This window comes from Embiotoca jacksoni, unplaced genomic scaffold, assembly GCF_022577435.1.
Source record: "Embiotoca jacksoni isolate LCO1_2020_lvr unplaced genomic scaffold, fEmbJac1.0.p SCAF_4, whole genome shotgun sequence".
Lineage (NCBI taxonomy): Eukaryota > Metazoa > Chordata > Actinopteri > Embiotocidae > Embiotoca > Embiotoca jacksoni.
In genome coordinates, this window is record NW_027185392.1 from 9,234,106 (window position 1) to 9,258,763 (window position 24,658).

Consider the following 24,658-nt stretch of genomic DNA (forward strand, 5'->3'; position numbering starts at 1 on the left):
TGGGTCTGTGTTTGCACGGTCCTCCATGTTTAATGTTTGCATTGAAAAGATTTGTAAGAGGCAGAGGTATTTTAACATGCGGTGGTGTAGCCAGTAGAGATGGATTTCACAAGTTTCCTGATATGCCTCTGACATTCCCACTGGGACTTGTCATCTGAGAATTTTTTTCTCCCCCTCTCTAAAAGAAGGATCTCAGGAGCTATTTAGGGGAATAGAGGAGCAGAATAAGGGCGAGGGAAGGATAGTCAGGGACAAATGCAAAGAAAGTCACTTTGAATAAGGAGGGCAGGGAAAGTTGGACAGAGATAAGAAAGAAAACACCAACAAATATGACAATACAAATTCAAACATGAGCCAAGTGCACATTACTTTTCTTCTGCCTCACACATAAAACAGCTTTAATGAAAACATGGGAAAGAGCTGTGATTGTGCCTCTCTGAACAGCCAGGAATATGCCAGTGCCTGAAGAGAAATGGCACTCATCTTTCAAGCTTGTTTAGACTGGAGAGCAAATGATCCACCATAATTCCTCATGCTGTTATCTGGTGTCTTTTTCTTCCCGATAGCCTAAACCTTCATCTCTCTGATCATCCTTTCCTGTGGTTTTTCCTCCCTATATCAGAGGTGAAATGTTTGCTCTTGCATTTGTGCTTATGTTTAGTGAGGAAAACAAAAATCCCCTGCAACACACTGAGTTGATTGATCAAGGAAACTAGTGTTCTTCATCAGCTGTGGTGCTCCTTTTAGCATGGTGGGTTTAATTACTGCACGAAAGACTGTGCACAGAACAAGCACTTTAAATCTATGGATGTGGTGTTTGTGAGCGACATCAAGACAGTGTTTGGAAGAAGGCTGGGAATGGATGGATACACTGTGATGGAACACAGTATGTGGTAGGGGTCAGTATATGTGTGTGAACTCAGCTGGACAAGTTGGGGTGGGTGGGAGGGGGTTAACTATACAGACCACTGTTCTTCTCTTCCGTTCTCACCCACCCCTGGCTCCCATTTTCTCTCCCAGTTTCCTCGAATCGCCCTCATTCCTCTGCTCCTCCAACCCTTAGCTCTGTTCTTGAGTCCCGCTCTTTCCTCAAACTCATTCCCCCGTCAGATCAATCCCATATTTTCTTCTCTTTGCTAATTCTTTGTTGTCTGCTTCACTCAGCCTGCTCCTCAATGCTTATGCCAGCATAAACATTTAGATTATGTGTTTAGAGGTCCTTTGTACGCTTCACACAAAGGGCTCGGATGGTAGGGCAGGTTATCCACCAATCAGGGTTGGCTGTGCTACCTCCAGCTCCTCCTGTCCACAGTGTGTCCTGGGCAAGACACTGATCCCAAAGGTGTTTCTAATGGCAGGCGAGCACATTGCACGTCAGCTTTATTACCAATTTCCTGGGAGTGTACGTAAACCACTAATCTAAAAAGGTTCTATATATTTGCTCTCCATTTATGACTTATGTTCAATTCTATCCCAACCTTTGCTCCTTGTCTGAACTTGGACATATCAAACCTCTTTTCCAGGATGCCTAATACTGCCGTTTTGCACAGCCTGCTGGTGTCTTATGATGTGTTCAGACAAAGGAAATTATTCTCATGGAGCGATTATATACAAAGTCAATGCAAAGACGCAAAAGGACTCAAATTTGCATCCACTTGAGTTGAAAATATTTAAGTTGAGCGTCTGCACTTGCGTGAGTAACACACTGCGAAACTTCGCTTTGTGTTTGGTCTGAACACAGTTAGACATAGGCACAAGGTGCCACAGGTTTAGGCACCAAAGACTATAAATAGGTCATTTTGTGTCCATCACAAAATTTTTTGTTAATTTATGTAGCTTACTTGCATTACGTCTTTGACCCGACTTGTCACAGGGCCAAAGGTACCTTGTGCATAACAGCTTTGGCAAACTGCAGTATTCGGCACCCTGGGAATGAGAACATGCTGATCTATGACACATTCTACTTCTTTTAAAAATACCTTTTTGTGCTTTTCCTCGTGTCTTTTTGCAGACATAGATGAAACAGGAATTTAGATTAACAGTTTTGCCATCATTATTTGGCAACATTTTGGAACATGTTATAATATCAAACAGAAAAAAAAAAAAAAATTCAACTGGTTCACAACATATTGAGCAAACATGCATTTAGTCCATAGCTAAAGCCTGATGATGAAAAAGTAATACAGTAACAGTATGAGCACTCTGTTACAGTCATTTTGAATAGACAGGAGAAAGACTTTCCCATGATCAGTGCTTCTCTGTCCAGTTCAGAGGAAAATTGTGTTAGTTGGTAATATTTAGAAATGAGTCCAATGGAAACAGAACATAGATGGTGACCAAATCTCCCTCCAGGCTTTTGCCCAAAACTCCACCTCTTCCAGGACAGCTGATGATTTCATGCCAATTTCTGGACAAAGCTTTTAGTCTCTTCACTAAGAACATCACACCTCTCCCAGTTCAAAGGATGCACTGACTCTAAGAATCAATGTATCAAACTATAGGCTCAACACACATTCATTCAGTGTACTGTTACTCTACAGGTAGGCATGTCATGCCAGCAGGACATGCAAGAGTGATTAAGTGGACAAAGCAGATTACATCTCCCGGCCATGTTTGTGTATTTTTCCAATTTGGGCTACTTGTTTATTTTGGTTCTGGTTCAGGCACTCCTTAATTGCAGATGTGATTTTCTGATTGCCCCAAAGTAGTTTAAAAAGACATACACTTTGCCATGGGATGACCTTACAAATTGCTACAGGAAATTGTGGAGGGGAAGGAGGCTTACTGATACCTTTGGCCCACTTCCGTGCATGTGCATTTGTATTTGTTAAGGCATGTTCCTCTGTGAGAGTGTGTAGCTGTAATGCTGCCCCAGGCCACAGGGACAGGTAGCGTCATGGGCTCCAAAATAACATAATATTATCAGGAAGCAGAGGTCAGCAACAGTATCTGTCAACTTTGACCCTAGGTTCTTAATGCTGATTCCTGAGAACTTGTTTTCATTCTATGCATTTACCTCATTCCCCCTTCAGCTCCCCACCCCCTTCATTCAATGCTGGGGTCTCTGTGTTAATTTTTTGTTTTCCTCTGCTTTGGCTCTTAAGGGACGGATTAACATCAATTTACCAAGTTAAGATAGAATGCGTGAAGAGTTCGCACGTTGCTGCTATTGAGCCAAATATGTAATTGAGCTAATAGCAGCTGTTCAAGCCGGATCTTAAAACACGTTCACATGTTCCATTAAGGGCTGCGCTCACGAGCCAGCGGTGGAGTGACTGGCTCCAGATGTTCTTCGCAGCATTAAAAAAATCTCACAGGATACAAGAGTGGAGATGAGGAGATGTGTTTTCTGTCACAAAAGGGGGATGAGAATTATCTCCGGTGACTTTAAATACCCTAAAAGGAGATTATTGGGCTACATTTAATCAGAGGCTCTTTGTTTGTCCAGTCCTGCAGAGTGATCATGTCCCATGAGCTGTCCAAATGATAATACCTCAATGATCCTGTTATTATGTTTTGGTTCTGAGAAAGCGTGCACTCTGGTTATGATTAAGCCACGTTCGTGGATGAAAGATGTAAACAGCTCCTTATAGATCAAGAACAAACCTGGTCAAGGAAGACTTTTCCCGCCCAGGTTTTATTATTAAATGGATCTGTGTCTGTGTGGGCTTGTCTCACAACCATATCCTGACGTAATTATAGCCGCGTTTGTTTGTGCCAATTGTAAAGCTTTCCGCTGTTGGTGCAGAGAAATTGGCACCTGATTAACAGCATATAAACTACTGGTGCAGAGTCTACTGCCGGTAAACGCTGTCCAAACCAGACAGCTGTGTTCTCAAGGGAAAGTTATTATTGTTCTTGCTCTCCTTAGGCAGTTCATGTAGAATCAGGCTTTTCAAACTTTTCTCTCATGACTCAGGATTTCTGTCTTCCATCTGTCACACACTGTAGACTCAGACTCACGAAACCTCCAGCCAAGATGAAGATGATTATTCACACATTTGATTTATTATGTTTGGATTGTTACACTTTTACTTTACTTGTCTCTGCAGGATCATCACTTTGTAATTTACACGGGTTTCTGAGTTTAGCCAAATTAAGTAAATAATTATTTTTTTTTTAAAGACTGTTATATGTCTATCTCTTTGGGGAAATGGCAATACTAATAGCAATACCACAGAAACATACATTGCAAGTGAAAGTAATGCTCATATTTTTGCTGATGTAAAAGATGTATTAGCAACAAACTGCACTAACAATATCAGAAGCGAAAGTACATGCTATCCAGAATGACCTCTATGGGCCTTATACTATTATATTATTAAATAATTACCATTGATATATTTATATGTAAGTTAAAGTGGTGCTAGTTTTAACAGCTTCATGTGTTGGGGATTTTCTGTAATAAGACATTATAGGATATAAAGTTAATCACATTTTGTGAGTAACTAGTAGCTTCTGCTGTCAGATAAATGTAAAAATGTAGAATTGTAAAGCAGCACATAAAGGAAAGACTCTAGTAAAGTAGAATTCCCTTAAATTAGTTTGTACTTAATGGAGGAAACTGAGTAAATGTATTAAGTTACTTTCTGCCACCAAGGAAAACCAAATAGCATCACTTTAGAGCCATATAAAAGTCTGTGTTCATTTTTGTGAAACGCCCAGAGTGTTATATTATATTATTCTTTAACAAATATGAGTACTACAATTTGAAGTCCAACCCGACACTGATTCCCAAGTGCCGGTGTGGCAATTTCTCTTGTGTCATGCAGTGTAGGTTTTACAAGCCCATCTTCTCATCTGTGCTTCGTTAACACTGGATGTGTTCTCTTGTGGTATTGGTTTATGTGGCTCTGATCAGTTCAGCTAACTGCTACTTAAGCAGTCAACTCAACTATAAATCCTAAAGTTTAAGCAGATCTTGAATCTAGAGAGGAGTTTTGCCACATCATAGCTTCAACAGTAAGTAATTGGTGTCTGGAGACTTTTTCAGTGATGCAGTCATTGTGGTGGCTTATGTGCTTAACGATGCTAATGTGGTAAACATCTGCTCACTCAGAGTAAAATGCATCCAAGTTGATGAAGACCTGGGTGCAGTGTGTGTCATGTAAACAAGAAGTGAAACACAAAAACAGCATCACTCTCTCAGATCATCTTCTTTCCATCTCACCATCTCTCAAAGTGCCACGACAAAGACAAATAGACAAATATACCACAAATATTTGTCAGATTGCATATAAACACAGTAAAACACAGTGAGCAAACATATCTGGAGCAAGTGTCAAGTTAACAGCAAAGAAAAAGAAAAAGAAAGGTAGCCTTTATAAAAGCTACCCATGACAGTGTAGACAGAAACTGATTTAGACTTCCACTCCCTCAAAGGGTTTCTTCTCTCCCTGCAGGAGTAAGCACATTTTGAAGACAAAGGGTATGTGGGGAGCGACACAATAACCTTTGACTTTGATTGACATTAAACAAGAAAATGACGCTATAATAGCATCACAGGATCCACAGTTTACACTAACAGCACTCTAAGTAATCCATATATGTGTGGTGCCACTTCAACAACATGCAATTAATGTCAAGTATGTAACATGCTAGTTGACAGACAAATGGCTACACAGACTTTAAATGATGTCACATCCTTCGTTAATGAACCCTTCAGAGACACATTAGAGAGAGAGGGAGACATTCCCTGCATTCTTGCTGCAGTCAGTTTCCGTTCTTGAAACAAAAGGTGAAGTTCTGTTCCTCAGTACTAAGTCTTATCATTGGCCAACTAACAGCTCTCTACGCAAAAACTTAAATTATAAATCAAACCAATCAGTCCATCACAGCAGGACCCACCCTCGACCACAGACATATATGTTTTCAGGTTTTTGTCAAACAGACCAATTTGAAAAGGTTTCATTTTATTAAGAAAAGAATCACTCTGTTGATGGAAAAGTGGACTCACATATTTGACTTGAATGGCAATCATAAATTAGCCTGGCTCTGTTCCCCTGTTGCTCAAAGCCTCAGTTTTCAGCTGTGATTATAGTCTGGATACCCTGTTTGCATGAAGGTTTTATCAGCCACCCTGAAGGATGGACCAGTCAGCAACCAGTGGGGGTGGCTCAGTAAGATGATGCTGAAGTTGAGCATTTTTCTCTAAATGTAGTTTCAACATGGGCAGTAGTGTTAGAGGTAGATGAAGCGATACAAACTGTTGTAGCAATGCAAGCAGAAGTCTGCAGTGGTCATTTACGGAAATGGCGTTGCACTCCGCTCACATCAGGGGAGGGTCTCTGTTGTTTAAAGCTCAGTGAGTTTGGACACAAAGCTTATGGTGGTCAAAGCCGACTGGTTAAAGGCTGCTCCAATAGTTTCAAAATTAATCTGAAGTCAGCGCCCAGATGGATGTAGTGACTGGAAACTATCCCCAATCCAACAAACCGGCACATCCGGAAAATTCAGCTTGCCTCCCTGCCCCCTTTTAGAAAAAAACTAATGAGGCTCGTTTTTAACTTTGATGTAAAATGGCAGTAAAAAGTTTGGAGCCAAGTTTTAAGTTCAACCCTGTTTACTTTGTTGCCGTCTTTTCTGTCTGTGGGACTGTTTGGCTCGGTGAGAAGAAACTCTGGATGACGCATTGCCGGTCAGATGTATAGAGTGTTGCCAGACCCACATATTCACAAATTAATTATGGTCCAGTAATACCAGGCTAATTATCCATCATCTTCTAATGTTATCCTCTTTTTAATGCAATGACACATTAAGTTTGGATATTTTCAAGTCTATCTAAATCAGTTCTCACACATCATATATATTAAACTCTGTAGTTCATGGTTACTGATCAGCAGAAGCAAATATGAGACTTCAGAAGTCAGTAGCAGCGCCGATTTATTTCATACTAGTTGCCTGTAGATGAGTGTAAACATGTGTAAATATATGAACCTACATATTAGTTTCAGCTGAACTTTAAGGCTCAATCGTTTTGTCAATATTTTGTGGAAAAAACCTACCCACTTGATTGGCACCGCCACACCCACAACTGCAAATTCAACTGTCCTGTCTGGTTCTAGCACAACTTCACTGCCATTTTTGAGCATTGTGGGTTTTGCCCCTCATCTTTTCTTGCTGGCAATTTGGGAACCAAAAGTTCAGATCGCCATGAGAAAAGCAAAAGTCAAATGACCAGTGAGCCTATCTATGCTTATGATGCAAGTGGCAATGGTTGCAAGTCCCAGTACTTTGTATAAACAAACTGTGTTGTTCAGTCCTCCTCCTAGACAGCTGGAGCCATTACCAGGCACCGCAGAAACCCAAGGCTCTCTGCTTATTAAAGATTGCCTTCATCCGCAGTCAGTTTCATAAGCCCCTCTACTCCTGCCTCTCCATCCCTTCCTCCCGTTCTCCTCCGATCTCATTCTTTGTGGGTTTGGGGTTGGCGAGCGCTAGGCATCACAGAAATGGAGTCCAACTCTTTCTCTCTCTCCATCCCTCAATTTTTCCTTCATTCTGAGTACTCCCCTTCTTCTTCCTCTCCCCTTCCTTCCTTCACCCCCTTTCTCGGGACTAGGCGTTCACGGTTTTTGAGGGGGAGGCCTTGCCAAAGCTCATGTCAGAGAGAAACAATGACGGTTAGTTTGAGAGAAAACACAGGAAGCCAAGATGTATGGACTCCAACAGGCCTGTGCGCCGGTGAGAGTGTTGGCTAGCCAGACTGTGGTTTGTAGGTGCGGCCCAGCGGGCTTTCTACCCACAAACAGAGTGATTTACCTCACACAGACAGAACCCGCTGAACCGAACACACGTTCAGTAACTTGCCAGAACAATAATACACACATATCGATATTGTAAATCCTCCATTTCCTTTCATTTTCCGACCAAATTTCATTAAAACAACTCATCATAAATGGTGCAGAAGATCCTTGCATGTTTCCATGTGTTTGACTTTGGCATTAGATGGATCAGCAGATAGTTAATAGAAACCTGCAGCAACAGATAAGGATTAAGGGTGAAGGGGATACACATGGATTTTACAACCAGTGTGTGTGTGTGTGTGTGTGTGTGTGTGTGTGTGTGTGTGTGTGTGTGTGTGTGTGTGTGTGTGTGTGTGTGTGTGTGTGTGTGTGTGTGTGCGCGCGCGTGTTGGAGGGTAGATGCTTCACTCTAAAAGACCAAAGAGGAGGTTAAGATTAGTCTTTGGGTGATGTTCTCATGGAGCTGTAGATGATATCGGTTTCATGCAGACCTACAAATGGGTCTGGGGGAGATGAGTAAAGTGCCACACTCCATTTATCAGAAGAAACAAGGACAGAAAAACAGACGAGAGAAAGAGATACCAGTGTTTTGAACATAGTTGTTTATGGTGAGTCCTTCTCTTTACATGGGGCTTTCCACCAAAAGCCTTTCAACAGAGCAACATGAAACACTGTGGAAATGGGAGTTGGGAAGAGAACAGAAATGATCATTAGCCCGGGCCAGAGAGTCACAGTCAGGAGGGAGTGCAGGCTGTGTAACTGGCATATCATCCCATTCTGCGGTTTGATATGAGTCATTACGAACTTTTTACAGAAAAACTTTAACCGTTCTCACACATGGACTTTTTTTGTAGCTGTTGCACAATCTAACAGAATGAACCTGCAAAAGGACACACAAGGTCAAACACGTCTTCATGTTGTACGCAGATAGTAAAGCTGACCTCTCGTGTGGAGGAAAACCCAAACAATAAAGCACAAACTGTTTATATTATTTTGGAGGTAAAAAATTACATCTGTGAGATTAAAACCGCAGCATTCAAAGAAACATCTGTTTGTGTCTCTTCGTACTGCGCTCGATGGCTTTGACTGACAGCCCAGCACCTCTGTGTGCCACTGACATTTGACATTTGCACAGGAAAGGTCAGGAGGGAGAGTTTAAGGTGGCAAAGTGCTAACAATCAGGAAACATAATCAAAGACGCCGTGCTGTTGGACAGACGGACACTCCATCAAACACACTGCCAGGATTGTGACACTCCAAACTCTGCAGCATGTTTGTGTGAAACAAGATCAAATTTGTATTAAAGTGACTCCTGTTCACGGAGGAATATAAAAAAAAAAAAAAGGTGTCTGTCCCAGTCAACAAGTCCTCACACCCATACAACCATAGTTTTTTTTTATTCCTACCCTTAAATACAACCCACAGAAGTTTTCCTAAATGATTTCCCTTCTAGGGACAAAAACCCCTTGGTTAGGTAAAGATAATGGTTTGGGTTAAAATTATGTTATGTTGTAAACATTAATGAATCAGGAGATGATTTTTAAGAAATGAAAAAAAATAAGAAGACAGTGCGATGACTGTCTTTACTGGAAGCGTAACCACAGACAGTCTCTGCCAAATCTATGGTCACACAGTCATTTGGCCAAAATCCACTTAGCGATCTCTTTTTCTAATTAACATTGCTGAATAGAAGGGGTTTTTATTTCTCATAGTTGGGCTGTATAGATGAAAGCGGAGGGGGGTTGACTGACACAGAAGATATACAATTTAGACAAGTCTAATAGTAACCCACCAGCATGTGGAAATTCCCTGCGTTAAGAGAATTCATTACAAATGACTCCCTCACTTTCCTCAAGGCATTTCCTCACCTTACTACAGTTCCTCTTATTGAGTTAGCTACACTTTATACTCTTCATTTTTCCCCTGTGTAATTTATACTCTCATTTTTTTTCTTGGCTCGCATTCCATCCTTCATTTAGTGGGCAACATGATTTCACAGTGGAGCACCAAAAAGGACTTTGTAATAATATGAGAAAAAATGTCAGTGTGCGTCAACCCTCTCAAATGTGAGGATTTGATGTTTTTCTTTGTCATATTTGACATGCCATAAACTGAATGTTTTGGACCTGTGTTGACTAAGTCGTTTGTGGCCGCCAGTTTTAGCAGTTGGAAATTATAAGATATTTTTCAGTAATTTCAGAATTTTATAGACAAAAAGCTCCATCGATAGACAAAATCAACTTCATCAGCAAGCATACTGCTTTTGTATCTCTGAATAACCTCTGACAGTAGCACAAGCATTTTAGCCAACAAGCTAACGCTAACAAACTTAACTAGTTGCTTGACTACTGGGACGAGACTGTCCTCTTCAAAGAAACAACCTCTTAAGTCTTTTGTCCACGCAGTTTATTACGACCTTTCAGCTACATTTTAAAGTCAAGCGACCTCTAGTGGTCATACAAATAATGACAATCTCATGTACTGGAGAAGTGACAGTTCAGATGATGTCTATAAAATGTGAGTTTGTCCTTGTTGGGTGGTTGAACTTCAGTGCAGAAGACCATTATCTGCTTCCTGTTTCCAACCACAAGCACAAGTTTATGTCGAAAAGGTTTCCATAACTTTGAAGAAGTAGTAACTTTAACACATAATCTATTTAAAGTCACTTATTTATTTTACTTATTTTACCAGTTTGTGTTCACTGTATTTCTAATTTCTTCGTGTTGTCTTTGTAACAGCATTTTTTTAAATGTGCTCTATAAATAACTTGACTCTTTATTTGTGTGTGTGTTTGTGCAGATTTAGATGTGACCAGGTGCTGCCTTACAGACTTGAGAGAAAGGATGGGGTAAGTGTATCAGCATAATTATAGGACCCTCTGTGTCTGTGTGTGCGTGTGTGCGTGTGCGTGTGCGTGTGTGTGTGTGTGTGTGTGTGTGTGTGTGTGTGTGTGCGTGTGTGTGCTAATTTCTCTGTCTTGTCTGTGTCTGATTGCTCACTTGGATGTGTGCAGCGAGGGTGTGAGTGTTCATGTCTTGGAATGCCGATGACTAAACCTGCATTGTACCGCAGCTCGAAGTTACATAGACAGACACAAACAGATGCGTCAGACACACCTGTTCACATCACGTCATCTCTTCAAGTGTCTGATTTTAGTTTTGGTTTTTTATGAGGGCTGAAGACAGCTCTACTGTATGTCTGTTTGATTATACGCTGTAGAGGTGATTAAAAAGCGCATATGACTCAAAGACTGTCTGGTTGCGTGCCTTTACAGTGTATTTATGTGTCATGCCTTTGACAGCAAGTGTTTCGGTGACCGTGTCAACAGGAAATCCCTAAGTAATAACTCACACAGCCCGGTGACAGGAGCTGCTGCGATGCCCAGTGCAGATACTCTATCCCCGCTGAGGCCACACTGCTCACAGCTGCCCTTTTCTAGGAAGGAGTACATCAGACCGTTTAACTGCCACCTGCCAAGCCTTTATCATCACCTCCCTGTCCTGGTGTGTAGGCCTATATTTGAGTGTGTGTGTGTGTGTGTGTGTGTGTGTGTGTGTGTGTGTGTGTGTGTGTGTGTGTGTGTGTGTGTGTGTGTGTGTGTGTGTGTGTGTGTGTGTGTGTGTGTGTGTGTGTGTGTGCTGTGAACTCGCAGGGTAAGCGTTGGTGCAATGTGGGCCCTTGGTTGAAGAAAAAGTGAAGGAATCGGTTTCGAGGATTTTATCATATTGTGAAAAAGTGAAGTAAAGACTGCAAGCAGATGTGAGTGTGGGCCTTAATTTCCATAATGAAAATCATGCCAACCATTAATCATCTCCATACAGCGAGCACATTGTTACGATAGCTGACGTAATGTTCATTTACTTAACAAATTATCATCTCAAATGAAACAAAAACTTTGGCTGCTCTTTGGATTGCACCTCCTGCAATATAATATATTTTTTACTGGACATGTCTGATCTGAAATTACAATGTAATGAGAGTTTGGTGGCAGTTTGACCAAGATGGCTTTTCCTGAGTTTGATTTGATCCAACTGGGCCTTTTCTCTTCTCCGATCCATCTAATCGTAAATCTGTCCCCTCATAATCCTCCTCCAGCCTGCTGCACAAACCCTTGAAATGTAAAAAGAATGAAGGCTTTGTCTAAATTTGCTTAGGCGTTGCTTGAATCTTAAATCATCACAGCTCTCCTGCAGCTTGGAGACTAATCTTCTCACATGTCTTGAACCACAGCAGAGATTTCATAACTAACACCAACATCAGAGAGAGACCTAGATTAAATCTGAAGAAAAAATTCCTCTGCATCTCGTTGAAGCTCCGTCTGCAAAAAAAATATTTTCAAGACTGCAAAACTAATTCACAGAGGAACTGCTTGTATGCAGAACTTCAAATGATTTGTTGAGATTCTGCAAACCATTGTAAAACAGATCCGCTGGCAGGAGGAGCTTTTATTATTACATTACATTACATTTACCTGACGCTTTTATCCAAAGCGACTTACAATAAGTGCATTTCAACCATGAGGGTACAAAACCCAGAACAACAGGAATCAAGAAAATACAATTTCTTCAAGAAAGCCAAACTACAAAGTGCTATTAGTAAGTGCTATTTTCTTTCAGTAGTCTGTCCAGTTTTTTATACTTTTCATTTAAGCATTTAAAATTAAATCGTCCAGAATCATCCAGAAAGTGGAAACTGATACAGTGCTAACAATGACCTGCATACATCTTGTAATTTAAGGTGTCAAGCGGCACATGTGAGATGATCATGCAAAGGGATTTCCCACATTAGGCTGTCAGAAGCTATTGAACTTGAGATTTCACATGACCTCTTAATGGGTCTGTTTCATTTCACGCAAATTACATAAAAATCCAATTTTCTAATTTCTAGCAGCAACATAGGATTTATTTGTCCACATTTTAAATGATCTGCCTTCATCCCAACACAACAGAGATGCACAGAGTTTAATCTGCCGTGCACATGGTGTTGAAGTTACATTTTTAAATATTAGCAACAACAAATCTTTCTTTACTCTGGACCCACAGAAAGCCATCAACACTTCTCATTAAAACTGTTTCTTAAGTAATGATTAGCTTTAAGATTTATATCCTGAAGACAAACATTGCAGTGAATCAAGATGTGTTTCTGTGGGTGTTTTTCAAAGATACATTTGGTCAGCGATCAAATTTTAAATTTGTTATTTGGGGAGAACACTGTGCCAAAATGTGCCAACTGTTAAGCATTTAGTATGGACACAGACACATCCACGAGTGATTTTCACCACTCTGCTGTGCAATGATAAAGCCCTGAGCTCCAGATAATAACAGTTCCTAGGCTGGACATGATAACACCAACATGCAAGACACACACGCACACAAACCACACACATGCACATGCAAAGGTACCTTTTCCACAGAAAAATGTAAATACCATAATTCCATCTTGGAGAGAAGATCATTTGATCTACATCATGATAATTAATATAATAGTAATGGTTCAATGTGACACTTAAAAAAGCTTGTCAGGAGTGACCAAATATAGATTTAATCAATGGCCTGTCTTGTCCTTAATGAGCACAGTGAGTTTTAAATTTCGTCCTGTAAACTCTGCAGTCTCTCAAGGAAACAAATAAATTAGAAACCTTCAAAATAGTCTTCTTGGAAAAGTTAAGAAATACGGTTTTGTGCCCGTACTCTGATGTCTGCCGTCTAGTTATGCAACTACAAAACAACATTGGAACCACACACACACAATGCGTTTCCTGTCTCATGGTGCTGTGAGTCGTTTCAGTCTGCAAGCAGCACTGATAACGCTGTTTAGACTGGCTATTCAGCAGACACGTCTGTCTGATTGATTAATTAAAAAAAAAGAAGCCGTGCTTATGTTTTGTTTTGGTCACGAAGCGGGTGAGGGATGGGGGCTCATTGAGAGACAGGAGTGGAAAAGGAAAAACTGGAGGATGAAAAAATTTGGCAGTTGTGAGGATTGCCAGGACAAACAGAAATAATAGTCTTCAAGTGTCTGATACCAGACTGAAGATTTTCCTAGAAGCTGTAAAGGCAACAAGAAGACATTCAATGTAGCTATCAAATGTAAGTCAGGAGCAGGACTGGAATATATTTTGTTCTTCTTTCAAGTTTCATCATTTCAAAAGTACAATGTGGGCACCAGTTTCTTCACCAAATCTTTTGTTTCCTTGTCTGTCTTTTGGAGCCAAAAAATTTAACTGTAGCACGTGGTGGAAAAAACCCAGAGCCAGATCCATGCAAGTAAGAGACTTTGTTTAGCTTTAGCCAAGTCGGCCAACAAGAGCAAAACTGCTTGTTCAAGTTGGTCCGAATTTAAAATCCATGTCTTGAATACAGTGTGACCCGACAGTTTGGGAAATACTAATAACACTACATAATGCTGTAGGTAGGATAGAGTGCGGTGTACACATTTGCAAGTATCAATTTTCTCTTTAATGAAATGAAAATTACATCGAAACATAAAATCAACCAAATGCGACCACAGACTCATCATTCATTTTGGGATATATTGTTGAAATTATGTAAAATTTACAGCTGCAATGAAAAGTCGCACTTGGAACATGTGGAGTGAAACAGAGTCCAGTTTGTCAGAGTTAGCACCTCTCAGTCCTCAGAGAGACATTGTGCTCTGACTATGTTTCACAGAGGCCACGTCTGGAACATGGCAGGTCGATTACAGTCAGTGTTATAGCCATAATTCAGCAGCAACACACCAAACTCCATGGACACTCACTCATATAGCACACACACAAGCAAGTTCTTTGTTATTAGGGCTGAAATGCATGCACACATATACATACATATGCATTTGTACAGACATACATGCACAAGTTCATATGTAATGTAATGCACCCATTGTGCTCTCTCTCTCTCTCTCTCTCTCTCTCTCTCTCTCTCTCTCTCTCTCTCTCTCTCTGTCTCATTATGCACATATAAAAACACAAACAAAGTCTCTTCATCCCACTAAAACATATCTTTAGCTGCCTGTATCAATCATTTTGTTCCTATGACAACAGAAAAACAGTATAATGTTAAGTTCCAAAATGCTAATGTTGCTGTAGTAACCACTGAATGATTGACAGGTTAGTTTGTTGCTTTAAAAAGTTTTTAAACAGTACAAAAGACAATACACAGTGCTTTGAACTACGGGACTTCTTTTGAAGGATAACCCTGGTGATATTTAAGTTTCTATATAATTAGAAAATGCTATGAAACATCCCAAGCCAAATATTAATTAATCCTACTAATACAAAATTCCATGGCTGCACACATCAGTGGACCGCACTCACCGCACTTCATTATGATGATTATGAACATGTGCACAGCAGTTTATTTTTTTGTCAGTTCCACACACACTGTCCTGCTGCAGTAAAAAGACAATATTTAGTTTAAGTTAAATCAAATTTAAGCTCCAAGACTGGAGCTTTTTTGTCTAAATGGACCATGAAAATCAAACTTAACTTATGCATCAAAAGCTTTTCCGCACACAGCCTTCTGTCTTTTTTTTTTTTTTTTTTTATCAAAGAGCTAATTATTATTTACACAGCTGTTAATTTTTTTGTGTGATTTCACCAGGAGCTCCAATGGGCTGCCATGTAACACTATGGAAAGATGTACTGGAAGCAAGAACTTCAAAGGATTTCCCTTCACTTTAAAACTCACTGAAGCACCAAATGAAATGTGTGTTCATTGGCCACAATAATAATTAAAAAAAAACAGCAGATGCACTATTTACTCTTAAATGTTTGCTAAAAGCTACAGTGAACAACAGCAGCAGAGCATTATGCAGCTTTTAAAAAAAACAAAAAAAAAACTGCAACAACATATTTTTATTTCAAAGATTTATGTATTTGTTGGGAACGAATGAGCCTGGAGCTGGGTGCCACAGACAGGTTAGGGAAGTCAGAAAGTATCGAGAGATAGACTAAAGCTTTGAATATAATTTTTTTAAATTTTATTTCAAAATAAAGCACATGAATGTCTGATCAAACTCTTCTCATACTGTTCCCCCTCCAAATGTCAACGGTTATAATCTGTCTTTTACCAACCAAAAAACTATAACAAGAGTGAACCTTTAACGTTCTCTGTGTATTTGGATTTGTTGACATGATTTGTCACACCTCTATGACCTCCCAAGCATTTGACCTCTCTCTGCAGCTTTTCTTTATCTGATGTCAAAGGTCAACAGCCAGTGGTCAGTGCTGTCTATCACGGGCCAGACGGCCGTCACACAGACCGCAGTTTGAAACTGCCAAACTACATCCAGACCTCAAGCTAAAGCAAACATCCCGCTGCTGTGCCGCTGCACAGGTTTTTAGTGTTGTGTGTGAAAAAGGTCATTAATTACAAACAACTCAACACAACCTCAAACTCCGGGGAGACACCTAAAACATTCTCATGTTTACATGTGTGACCAACAGTACATCGAAAGTGTCGGGGAAGCATTAACATCTCCTCGAGTTTGAGTAAGAAGCTATTTTCCCTGCAGCAATGCCAACTCCCAGGCTGCCACTGTGTTTACTCACACATAGGTTAAGTTTCCCTTTTATCTGGGTGAGAAACAAGAACTCCCTCAGATGAATCATGAAAGGGCATAGGGGCATTTTTATGTATACTTGTTTCTAATTAATTACTCTCACAGGTTTGTGTGAATCATCAAAGAGGGGTTAGTCGTGACAATGTAGCTCATATGCAGGTATGAACATGCAAATATACACACACACACACACAGCGATTTCAAACATTAAGATGAAGATCATGATAAGATTAAATGGAACTCAGTTAATGTAGTTCAGACTTTATCTCTTGTCAATAGGTTGTCATGTTCAGTAGCACGGCAGCTGTTAACTTCCCGGCAGTTTTACTCGAACTAGTTTAACATACAGTTTAAATAGAATTGTCTCTTTGATCCATAAAACCCCAAAACTCCCTTAAATATCCATCTGACAGCCATCTAACTCTGAGCAGACGTTTCCTAAAGGAGGGCAGCAAAACACCTGAAATCAAACACCAATAAATCCAATGAAAAGATCAATGCAACATCACTTTTTCAATACTTTCTGACTTACTGAGTCTGGCGCTCAAAGCCACCTATTGCTGAAAACCTAAAAAAAAAAACCTACTCATTGTAATATGACACCCAATGTTTTGGTACATTATTTACACAGCAGATACTTTCTGGTAAATTTAATGTTATATTTAGTATTTCTGTGGGGCTGGTTAACAATAAGACATATATAATGTCTTCAGCTTTATTATATCAAAGTAGTTGTAGCTTTTTTTTTCAAGCTCCTAATAATTACAGTAGGTAAATCCTAAAAGCTCTGTTGTGAGTATTAAAGTTTAACACGTAAAAACAACAGTGGGAGCGCTGATACTGTAGGGACTGTGGAGGGACTGAAAGCACCCAAAGGACTGCTGGGAAATGTTGAGTTTTTCCATACTTTATCTGTCCTTGGAAACATAAGCTGTGCACATAAGCAGTGCACTCTCCTGAGATTCAGCAGATCACTATATTATTATGGAAATGTCTATACATGCTGTCGCTGGGTGAGAAACATGGGCTGGAAGAGCATTTGTTAACTGTGTGTGTGCTTTGGCTGTCTTAAGAAGTGTCTTGTTAAAGTATTTTAGTCTGAGTAGCTTAAGGGAGTATAAGTATGTGTGTGTGTGGGGGGGGGAGCGGGGGTGTATGAGTTTCTGCACTGCATAGTCATCAGGGAGCAAAGGGAGCATAGTGTTAAGGAGGCTTCTTAATATCCAAGTCAAGCATGTAACAACCTCCACCCAGCACATGTCTTCACACACTCGCACACGCACACGCACACGCACACGCGCACACACACACACACACACACACACACACACACACACACACACACACACACACACACACACACACACCTGCAGGACCTGAGGACAAGAGGGCCCGACAATATACTGACTGCTCTAAATTTACAGACTTCAAAGACACACAGGTAAACTGTCCCTGGACGATAATCCTGTGCAGGTGTGTCTGTGAAAGAAAGTGCACACACACAAGTATAATAGTGTTTCATTATGTGGCTTTAGAGTATATAAAAAGTAATAATCTATATCCCAGCACTTGCTATAAAATAGAAAAGTAGACAGAGTACCCCATTTATTTTTTTATGGCTATCCAGATGGGGGGTTTAGTATACGTCTTAAAACCGACTTTAAGTGTGTGCTGTTCCCCAAAGCCCAGTTCATTATGAAGAAAAGATAAGAAGTGGAACAATAATTATAGCGATATCCCATAGGATGAGCTCATTGGTTGTTATAGGGTCACTTAAACCTATAAATCAAATCACAAGTATCAACACAACGCTCCTCTGCTAAGGGCTATGTTTAATAGCAGCTCCGTTTTTTTTAAGATAACTTCCTCTCCCTCCCGGTGAAAGTCAAGGACAGAGAGAAACAGAGCGCCTGAGCCCTTCACCTGCCTCTGCTCATAACATCACTTCTGTGTCTTCACACACCAGTGGTCTCAGTCATACAGCATCCGCTGCCAGCCCGCATCAGACTTCTTATTGACGCTACAGCATATAAAAACAGGGCAACACATGAGTTTACTGAACTGTTGAATATTACCGGCCAGTGTGGAGCTTTCATTCAATGGGACATTGTGGAAATATTAAATTTTTATTCTACTGAATTATGGGAACAGACCTGCTTCCTTAATCAGAGGCATAACTTGAACAAACTTAGACTAGTCAAAGCTGCGACCGCAATTAAATACAGTTGTTTAACAAACACAGCATATTATGCAGAATGGCCCCTGTCAAACTGTATGAAATGTATTGGTGATACATTGTATATTATTAGATTAATGTTAGTATTTGACGCATTATCATGTAAGCAGGAGTTTCTGATCATGTAGTTGATTATAGTGGAGTGCCTCAAATTTACACTTAAGTGCAGGATGTGGGAATGAGTACTTTCTACCTGTGACATTTTGTTTAAATGCATGGTGAAATAAAACACCTATAGTACCCATAATAACTTACAAATTCTACTTATAGAAATGTCAAATCTCCGCCCTGATGGAAGGAAATTAATCTTCCTGTGTAAATGGTGCTGGGAGTTTCATGTATTCCTTTTTTACCTGTATAGATTTCAATTTATATAGGCAGTCTACTGTGGGTGGCAAATAATTAAAAACATTTACTACTCATGTAAGGCACAGATACAGCTGGTATTTCCATGTTATTCTACATTATATACTTCAACAAAACTGCATGATGGACAGAAATATAGTACTTTATATGCCTTGACATTTATCTGGCAGATTTTCTTATTCTGATAGTACATCCAAAACATGTGATCAGTTTATCCATTGTAATCCATTGTTAGAGATTATACTGCATACAGTGTAAAGCAGTTAAATTAGCTCCACCTCAACCAGCTGCAACATTAAAGTGCCTCTTACATGTTCATGCATCCATATTAATGATTACAACACCGATAGGCTTGATTCTGCATAATTAATACTAATATTAATACATATTAAGTAGGCTACGTTTTGTAGCTCAGATTTTTCCTGAAGCTTATTTTTGAACAACTTTCACTTGTACTTTTACTGAATACACGGTTTAAATACTTGCACTACTGCAGCCGTTATGCTGTAAGTTTACAGTATTTGTTTCTTGTGCAAAAGGTGAAGCTGCAGCGCTCTCTGCTGTCCGTACTCTTCTACGTCACAGCAGACACGTCGCCCCGCGTCTGCTCTTTTCCTATTGGCTGCTTTCATCCACGTGACCATAACAGAGCGATGGCGGCCTCCGCTGCAGTCCGTTCCAGCGTGGGGCTGACTTGGAGACTTTCTCGAGCTATACCGGACTGTAGCACATGTCCGCTGTACAGGTCTAACAGCTGTGTGAACAACGTGGCTAATTTACAAAGAGGGGGCTCCTTTGATAGTCACCGGACGATAAATCGACATTTACAGACGAGTATAGGTGAGCGGTGCGGCTTGCTAACACTTTTAGCCCTCATCAGAGGCTGGTTTCTCTCTCAGGACTGTTTGTTTACGATGAGTCTGAATAAGTGGCAGAAAGTTATCGTCTTACTGCAAGTTTAAGTCACTGACTTTGTCAGCAAAGTTTGGTTCGCAGGTGGTCCAATGATATCCACAACTATTTCAAAAGTCGGCACAATAACACTTGTGTAACTCCGCTTCAGCATCCCCAGTCAGGATGGTGAAACTTCTGTAACTTCTGTGCAACAAGTCAAATATTCCCGCATCCGGTTCAGTTCGGAGGCGCTGATATCACCTCTTCAAACACTCATCGTGCTTATGTGCGTGTTTCTTTTTTTTCCCAAGGTCTTTACCACAGTGAGGAGGGGAGCTCAAATGCAGAGGAACCAGGGGATGTGTAAGTTTACTCAGGCTTTTATTGTGAAGTTATACTGAGCTAACAGCTTTATTGATTTATTATACTTATAATAACAGTTACTACTACAACTACTGTTGTCAAATGCCGAAACGGAATAAGCCATTGGAGGCTACATTTAGTTGAAACGTTAAAACCAAAAATAATGAAATTGTTGCCTAGTCATGATAAACTTGCATTTTTTTTTTCCACACTGAGCACATGTGTAATCAGCAGATGAATTTACATCTTAAAGGTGGTAGCACTCTAAACAAGCACAGTATGCCTTTGAGAGTACAGTTTTGTAGTACAAACTGATGTTTTGTTTTTTAATAAAACATCTGTGGCTGTTAGGGCTCAGATGGTAGCGTCACATTAACGACACGGCTGCTCAGACGCCTGCTGTCCATACTGAGCTGCAGATACTCCTATATAGAGGTAGTCCATTCACCATCAAAATTTATCCATTATCTGAACCCTCTTAAATGTGCACAAGGACACTGGGGGGGTGGACCATTTTCCAGTTGACTTTGGGGTGAAGGCATTATACACCCTGGAAATGGAAAGGTCACCTGTCACCTGCATTCACATTCACACCCACATTGGATTTCAATTCAATCAAATTCAGTTTTATTTAGAGTGTAAAATCACCATGGTACATGGTCCCAATACACTTTACAATCATCAACAAAACAATCACAATACAATTTAGGAAATTGCCAATTAACCTTTTTTAACCTGTATAATTATCACTCTGTCACCTTTTGGTGATACGTAATTATGTAAAATGTATAATTTTGAATATATATAGATATCTTTACTTTACTTTTTTTTGTTTTTTTTTATCAAAACTGATGTCATCAGTACACAGTACTGGTGAGTACTGGCCCAATTCAATCACTTTCATGAACACAAAACATGTCAACTGCCAAAAAAAAATGTTAAGCATTCAAAGGAGAGAATGGTGACATTTGAAAGAAATGAACTCCAATGTGTGTTTATTAATAAAGCTTCCCTCATCTAACCTTCACTGTAATGTTTTGAACGTCATAGACACTAGATATTGTAAAACCTTTTTTGAGTGAGTTTCTCTAAAGGTTTGATGTTTGCTGTTTAGGGTGAATGTGGTGTACATAGATCGGTCTGGCCAGAGGATCCCGGTTAAGGCCAAAGTGGGAGATAATGTGATGTATCTGGCTCACAAGCATGGAATTGACCTGGAAGGTAAGAGTTGACACAGCTGAATTGAAGCAGGCTGTTAAAGTAATTGTTGCTTGACATTTGTATGTGTGCTTTATTCAGGAGCGTGTGAGGCGTCGCTGGCCTGCTCAACATGTCAAGTCTACGTGAGCGCCGCTCATTTTGACAAACTGCCACAACCTGACGAGAGGTATGTCTGCTACTGACGCGTTGTTCTTCAACCCTCTGAACCCCGAGCAGTTTCTGCGTGTTTTTAACTTCACATTGTGGACTCATTTTTCGACGCACCAGCAGGATCTGCACTTCTCGGGAAACAGCACATGCGTGGCTAGAAGTTGGGAGAACTCAAAACTTTATTTTGTGCAGGGTTAATACAGTTATAATGTTATAAATCATAAAGAAGAAAAAGCGTAATTTGAATTTCTTTAATAATTTATTTTACAAAAACTGAAAAAAGATGGAACATATAAATAGAACATTTTTCCAAGTGGCCACAAGTGTTACCAATATTTTCTTTTAAAAAAGGGTTGCGGCTCCATTATACTGTACAAATTGAACTATATCCATTTTTACCAACTCTACAAACCTCTCTGTGCCCTCCACCGCTCAGTCCTCCAGCCTGCAGTAGTCAGAAATTCAGCAATATTTACCACGTGACCATCGTCGTTGGGCTCTAGCTGAATTATTCCAGGTTTACTAGTTGCACTGAGGAGTGCAGAATTTTGGTTATTTAAAAAAATCTGGATCGTGCAAACGGTTTCTTTTTGGCTAAATTTAGAATGAAACATTTCAAAACATTAATTTGATTTATTATCTTTATCTGAAGCTCAGATTTGTTTATTTTTCCAGACACATGATTAGTTCAAGGATCTGTCAGAAATTTGAACATGCACCAATCATTTCTATTTTTTATCATTTCTGGCTATGATCAATTGTGTAACTTTGGAAAAAAGAAAAAAAAAAACATGCCTATCACACGCGGGTTGTGGAGTTCAGAGGGTTAACCACAATATATTGATCCAAACAAATGCGTGTGATAGCGTGAAAAGGAGATCATGTTCAATGTTGACTGATATCTTGGTTCTTAGGGAGGATGACATGCTTGACATGGCGCCCATGCTTCAGGAGAACTCTCGGCTGGGATGTCAGATTATTCTCACCCCAGAGCTTGAAGGCATCGAACTCACATTGCCCAAAGTCACCAGGAACTTCTACGTGGACGGCCATGTTCCCAAACCTCACTGAGAAAAGGAGCAGATGATGAAGAGGGGGATTGGAGAAAAAAAAAAGAGTGTGTCGCTGTGCGCTAGACACCATGTGTGCTGGTTGAGTGAGGGGACGACCATGAAGAGATGCAGGGATACAGTAGTAAAGTCCATAGCAACTCCCACGACGTCTTGCCAACTGACAAATTACAGTTACATACAGTTCACCAACGAAAGGACAGGCCTGCTGATGACATCAGGCAGAGAGACACTACAGGGGTCTCACTGGAGGGGATCTTAATGGTTACCTGCAAAAAAAAAACAAAAAAAAAAAGCTTGTGCTGGTGTAACCGGGCATGTATTTTTTTATGTGGCGCATTCTCAGGCCAGCTTCAAGACAACATTCAATCTCACAAACATTTTAAGATTCACTGCAGAACAGATTTATAACAAAGTCAGTCTTTGTTCTGTTGAATGGAACATTCCTTGTTACAGCTCGTATACGCACAAGTATCACAAGAGGTTGTTAATCATTTTTGCCAGTCTTTCATTCTCACCTTGATTCACTTGTCAGATATTTTATGAATAGTGTTTACTTTTTTATGTACCATGTTCATTTGTAGATGTCCTGGTCTCCTGTGAATATGTACCCACTGATTATATTTAGCCAGAAACCTGACAGAAGAGCCATATAAGTGTATCTGCCTGAAGCTTAATGGATTAACCAAACAAATCAGAATTTAGACAGTTTAGGGTATTGTCACTCAAAACATTTCAAAGTATTCAGGTGCGTAGTGTTTCAGATGAAGAATGCATTTTAAAGCGCTGCCCTTCAGTGGAGAAGGATTAGGGCTTGATTAGGTGATCTGGTTCAGCGGTGCCTGGATTCAGAGCAGGATGTTATCATAGAACAAGTTGACCACATCTACAGCTTTACTCAAGTCTGCTGTACTTGTCCTACTTAACGCACAAATGTAATGGAATTGTGTATCTTAAGTCTGAATAATTACAAATATTTAAACTTGTGCAATAAAATCCACTTTAAAAAAAAAAAAAAGAAGGTATTTTTCAACATCTATTTGCCAGCAACCTTTAACACTTACAATAAGGACTGAAAGGGGACAAGATTTCAAGTTGTCGTTACACAAATTAAAACCAGTGCTAGTTTACTGCATCATTAGCAGGCAGCTATTTAAAAAAAAAAAAAAACATTGAAGGTTTGCATGCACACACATATGTGCTGTCGCCAAAAGTTCTGTGCTGCGGCGGCTACCGAGTGAAACTTGAGGTTAGGGTGGGCAGCACTTTTATGTCCCAGCAAGTGTGTAATCTAGAAAACCAAAAACACCTGCGCGACTCCCCCTGGTCCAAAACCTCATCCAGTCACAGCAAACAGCTCCGTCGGTTTGAGGCGACACACTTCATGTTTGATGACCCACTTGAAGATCCAAGGCGGGCATCAACTTTAACACCCAGTACGCAGATTGGATGGTCTGCACACCTTTATCCAGACTTTGATCACGAAGACAAAGAGGCCATGACGGGTCAAAAAACTAAAGAGACCCATGATGCAGAGACATGAATACAAGGCCAACCCTCAGGGTGAGTGTTTTACGATCACATGTAACTGATCAAAGCTTACTGAGCTGTGGATCATCTGCCGATAATGATGCGGATTGCCTTCCATACTGAATTCATATATTTAATCAAATAAAGTGCGAACATGTATGCCAGGTTGCGTGTGCTGTCAAATTCACCGTTGCCAATTTAAAAACATCCAGGCCTCAGGATCGGTCACGGCCTGCTGACGCAAACGCGAGAGCTATTTAATGTGTCAGAAACGAAACACATTTTCAGTGAACTTCAGTTCCGAACTCACTGAAATGAAAACATTATTGCATTTAATACAACATCGATACGACACGCGTCCGCGCTCGCGACGGTCACGAGACAACCGCGAAAATCGAGGAGATTCTAGAACGCGGAGAGCGCTACATTTATGTTCTCCAGTCTGTGGTTCTAGAACACATTTAAACTGTCGACGTTCCTCCCGGTGAGCGAAGAGAACAACGTGCTTTTTCTTTTTTTGA

General features: G+C 40.2%; 1 protein-coding gene across 1 annotated transcript; it reads left to right on the top strand.

The window, feature by feature from the left end:
• The first annotated feature begins 19,559 nt into the window (after positions 1-19,559).
• fdx2 (ferredoxin 2) lies at positions 19,560-24,167 on the top strand. Its single transcript, XM_069168152.1, has 5 exons — positions 19,560-19,749; positions 20,115-20,166; positions 21,281-21,387; positions 21,466-21,553; positions 22,452-24,167. Exons 1-5 carry the CDS (start codon positions 19,563-19,565, stop codon positions 22,606-22,608), a joined length of 591 nt encoding a protein of 196 aa, XP_069024253.1. The 5' UTR covers positions 19,560-19,562; the 3' UTR covers positions 22,609-24,167.
• The last annotated feature ends 491 nt before the right edge of the window (positions 24,168-24,658 follow it).